General features: G+C 36.7%; 1 protein-coding gene across 1 annotated transcript; it reads right to left on the reverse strand.

Annotated features, from left to right (window-relative positions):
- Positions 1–3,224: 3,224 nt before the first annotated feature.
- On the reverse strand, positions 3,225–4,172 carry LOC139437283 (olfactory receptor 14I1-like). Its single transcript, XM_071210929.1, has one exon. The coding sequence runs from the start codon at positions 4,170–4,172 to the stop codon at positions 3,225–3,227; it is 948 nt and encodes a 315-aa protein (XP_071067030.1).
- Positions 4,173–5,054: the final 882 nt, after the last annotated feature.

Genomic DNA, 5,054 nt, shown 5'->3' on the forward strand with positions numbered 1-5,054 from the left:
AAAACATCAATTTTTCTATATCCTATTAAAATTAGTAAGGGAGAGTTTCACTTTGGGGGTTAAGTTACATCCTCTACCCCCATTAGAGTGCTCTGAGGGTAACAACCACTAAGAGAGCAATGGTGGCTGCTACAGAGGAGGCAGGGGTGGTCTAACCCCACACTGTCCCACACTGAAGAGGCCTCATTCTGCACACACTTCAGTTGCAGTCATATCAGAGCTGACTGCAGTGGCAGAGGTGTCCCTCTGAGGATGCTGTCAGGTGGCCAGGCCATTTTCCCCATGTCATAAGCACCAGGCTCCATAGTGGGGCGATGGTGTGGTCTCTTGTGTGTCTGGGTGCCATAATAAGGCTTTCCAAGATAAGACTGCAGAGAGAGATCAGCGTAAAGTGACAACCACCCCACCACCACCATCACCATCCTGGTAAGCTGCTTCCAGCTCAGGAACAATGTCATCACCAGCAGGACAGATATCCAGCCTGCCTAGCTGCAGATTTCCAGCTATTGTCTCTCCTTACAGGGAAGTCTGAGCTCTGGTGCTCCTGGACTGTGCCACTTTAGGAATTCTGGCTGGGAAACAGCTGTTCAGCTCCCTATGTCCCCATTCCCTGAAAATTCTTAAGGAAGTTATTTCTAAGTGGCCACAAGTATGCTGATACACCAAACGGGAGAGTGTGACATTTTAAGATATCTAATTAATATATTGAAAGATATAAAGGAAAATTTTGCTTCAACATTGTCCTGAGAAATATATATATTACAGACTAAAGAGAGAAAATGTACTAGAGGATATTATATATGTGTACAGAATTTCTTTCATCAGAAGTTCATTTCATATGTTTGAAGAAACAAAGAATATTTCTCATAATAAATATTTATAATAAAATTAGGTTGAAAACAAGGACAAAATAAATGATCATACCATTCCTGAGATAAAGAAGAAAACTGGTGATTAAACATTACATAAATAAACCATAGAAAAATTATCAGGAATAGAAAACTTAAGTTTCCTCATTAAAATAGTACATGCCAGGTACATTAATTAAAACACACACTTATAAATATTGAATATCGAGAAACGCATAAAAAGAGGTTGTTGATGTGGGAGGAGTGGGGTGAGGGGGGTGGGGGCTATATGGACCTCATATTTATTGAATATAATGTTTAAAAATATAAATAAAAAATTTAAAAAGTAGTACATAAAATAACATAACATAGTATCAATAAAATAAAGGAAATAGAATCTGAAGACTATTAGATATTTATCAGGAGCCACTGAGAAACAGAATTCGATGGATCTAGATAGTCAAATATCTGGAGGGAATTAACTTTAACAGAAATTATGTACGTGAATATAAACATAAATGACATGAAATATAAGGACATTCACACATGCAGAGATTCAGGAAGGGCATAGTTAATCTTTATAAAGTTGTAACTTGAATATAAAATCAGTCAGTGATGCCTTTACCCAGGAAAGAGCTAGGAAGAAAAGTCAGGTAGGAATAATTAGAATTTTACAAAGGAATATGATGGTTCCCTCAAATGTCAAACATTTGAAAATATAAGTTTATATTTCAAACATTGGATGAATATGAGAAAGTTCAGATTTTTCCTAGGATTATTACTTTTGATGAAAGGAGGGCCAAGTTCATCATCAACTTCTTGCTTCTATGTTGAATAATTCATACATAGTCATTATGAGACTTTGCAAATTGTCAACTTGCAGCTGAATATAAATGAGCTTAAGTTCCCACAAAGTATACATTTTCTACGTAGGATCCTAGAGTTAAAAAGGAAGCTGCCAAAGTATCAAATTATTTGATAAAAAGGGGCTAATATATTCTTCGGCTATCAGAATGCTCGCTAAGCCCTTAGGAATCAGAAAAAATAAATAAAACTCGTTCCATCTTGAGAGTATAATATTTATATCTTACTTATGGGAAAAGTGAATCACATAGTATTAGCAAGACTGGTATTCTGCAGGCAAATCCAATTCCATTTATTGCTATATCTACTCCATTTTATAACTAATGAACCCCGTTTCTCTTCATGCACAAGCCTGAATGAAACAAATGTAGAAAAGTCATGAACACAGAGATAAATAAAACCTAAAACTTGCAAATTATATTGTTTTAAAGAGCAGGGTTTCTATATCCCCCCTTTTGCATGAGACAAATCTCAAGTATTCCAATAATAATACAGATCTCTGTGCTATACCCATGTCATCTCAAGTATTCCAATAATAATACAGATCTCTGTGCTATACCCATGTCAAGTCCTCAACTTCATAGTTGTCTCTTAGTTCTAATCACGTTATTACTTTGAGCAGACACAAATATGAGTCAATCAAGGAGAGCAATTTGCAAAGAATGTTTCTCTAAACCAAAACACTCCATATTTTCTTCCAGGGTGGCAGTATGCAGTACCATGATGTGATGGTAAGACTAATGTGTCAACTCAGCCAGGTAATTGTGCCCAGTTGTTTGGTCAAGCAAGCACTGGGCTACCTGTAATACAAGGGCATTCATGGACTTTAGTCACCGATGAGTGTACTGCAAAGATAGCTGATTACATCTACATCAATCAGGGAGATTGCTGTCAGTAATGAATGATACTTTATCCAATCAGCTGAATGCCTTAAAAGCAGAAGTGATTTCAGCATTCAGAGAGAATTTCCCAGCTCATCTTTGGACAGCCAAAGTCTCCCAGAAAATCATCAAGGACCTTCATTGACTTTTATCAAAAAGCCTGGATTACAGCCTGCCTGCAGACTTGGACTTGTGCATCCCCACAGTCACATGAGAGACTCTTACAAAATCTCATATTATTGAAAGATATCGCCTGTTGATTATGTTTCCCTAGAGAACTGTGACTAATACATATGGAAATAGGTAAAAAGTGTAGGCACCTGTTTAGGCACTGATATAGAAGGCATGGTCTTTTTCTTATAATGCCATACATTGTTTTTTACTCTAAACCATAACAATTTTCCAAAACATTTTTTTTTAGAATTCGAAAGCCTATTCAAGAAGAATACAAGAATTACACAAATATAGAATTGGGAATGAAAAATTATGAGTTTTCTAGCCAACTCTTACATGTTAATAACAAGATATGTACAGACCAGAAGGCTTTAGAATTTTATAGGAAAAGATTCCAATATAAAAACATATATAAAATATAAATTAAACTTCTTTGAAATTGTATTTTTAAGTTTTTTTAAGCAAAGAAAGTCCTTGGGAACTCAAAATATCTGCAGAACATTCTGCCTAGAGCAGTGTTAATCTCTCTGTTCCGGAGACTGTAGATGAGGGGGTTTATAACTGGGGGCACCATGGTGTAGAACATACCTGTGAGCAGATTGCTAAGAGACGCTTTATCTGCAATGGGACCTAAGACAGCAATAATTCCAGAAATTGTAAATATAAGTAGAATGGCCAACTGTGGCGTGCAGGTGGATAAGGCTTTATTCCGGGCTTCCATGGAATGCATGCTAAGCACCATTGAAAATATATTACTGTATGACATAAACAATAAGACAGAACATAATAAGCAAAGACCTACACTTATAGCTAGGATAACAAACTCAGAAAACCGAACATCTGAAGATGCAATCCTCAAAATTTGAGGTATATCACAGAAATATTGATGGATCACATTAGACCCTGTGAAGGGAAGCCTGAACATGGCACCTGTGTGGATAGAAGAATAGACCAGCCCACTTGCCCATGAGCCACCAGCTGCCTGTGTGCACAGACGTGGGGTGATGGTGAGTCCATAGTGCAGAGGGTGGCAAATGGCTACATAGCGATCATAGGACATCGCCACAAGGAAGGCCAACTCTGTGGCTGCAAGGAAGAGAAACAGGAAAATCTGAGCAGCACATGCTGGGAGAGAAATCAGTTTACTGCCTGTCAGAGAATTCACAATGAATTTGGGAACAGTAACTGAAATGCAGCAAAGGTCTATGAGGGATAAATTTCCTATAAAGAAATACATTTGAGAGTGTAGACGAGGGTCAGTCACAATAACAGTAACTGTTGCAAGATTCCCAGTCAATGCGCCCAGATAAATCACTAAAAAGAGAAGACCTTGCATAACTTGTAGTTCCCGGGAGCTTGAGATCTCCATGAGGACGAATTCTGTGAAGATGGTGAGGTTGCTCATGTGTACTTTATAAGTTGCAGTCAACCTGGGAGTCAGAGTATAAAGTTATAAAATAACACTAAAGAGCAAAATGAAATCAATCCACAATATCATCAAATAATAAGCAAACACTGGCATCAAGGTTAAGACTTCTAACCTAGAAATTAGGATACAGAAACCAAGAAAAGGCAGTCTTTAAAAATCAATAAATGCACGTTTTTTTTCTTTTTCTACCCCAATACTTCTGAGCTATAGTAACTACAACACTCATGATATAATTGACCCTAAGCAAATATAAATATTTCCTATGAGATTTAAAGTTGAACAACCTTACAGGTATTGAGTGACATTGACAGAATTTCTTAAAATATATCTAAAACTAAGCCTGAACACATCCAGTGATTATATTCTGATTTTTTACAATATCAAATATGAACACAGACATGCCCTGTAAGAAAGTGTCTATATAGACCAGAGGGTTCTATCACTACACAGCTTGTACTGAATCTCTTCTTGTACCAGGGAACAAGGACGTCTTTATCTCCCCATCTATGACAATACGGCATAGAAATTTTTTCTTTAATAAAGTTAATGAATAGTTCTGAGGATTGTCTGAGATTTTATTCCAAATGAGAGAAATGATTATACTTCAACATTCTTTAAATTGTGTTGCTTTATAGGAAATACAGATGAGTTATTTCATTCCCCCTTTGTGACATTGTCCATAAAATTATATTTAGTTTAGATGGGAGCACGTATCCAGAGTTCCCTTGTTTTCACTCTAGTTAACATTCTTACCTGCACAGAAAATCTAAGAAAAGCATTCCACCTGGCAATACTCCTACACACAGCATCCTTTCACTATCTAGCATGAATTCCAATATTTAGTGAAGGGTTCACTTC

The sequence above is a fragment of the Dasypus novemcinctus genome, chromosome 22 (assembly GCF_030445035.2).
Source record: "Dasypus novemcinctus isolate mDasNov1 chromosome 22, mDasNov1.1.hap2, whole genome shotgun sequence".
In the NCBI taxonomy this organism is placed as follows: Eukaryota; Metazoa; Chordata; class Mammalia; order Cingulata; family Dasypodidae; genus Dasypus; species Dasypus novemcinctus.

What these genes read in the sequence shown, in the direction of transcription:
- LOC139437283 (XM_071210929.1), bottom strand. Translation starts at nt 4,172, where the DNA reads ATGAGCAACCTCACCATCTTCACAGAATTCGTCCTCATGGAGATCTCA.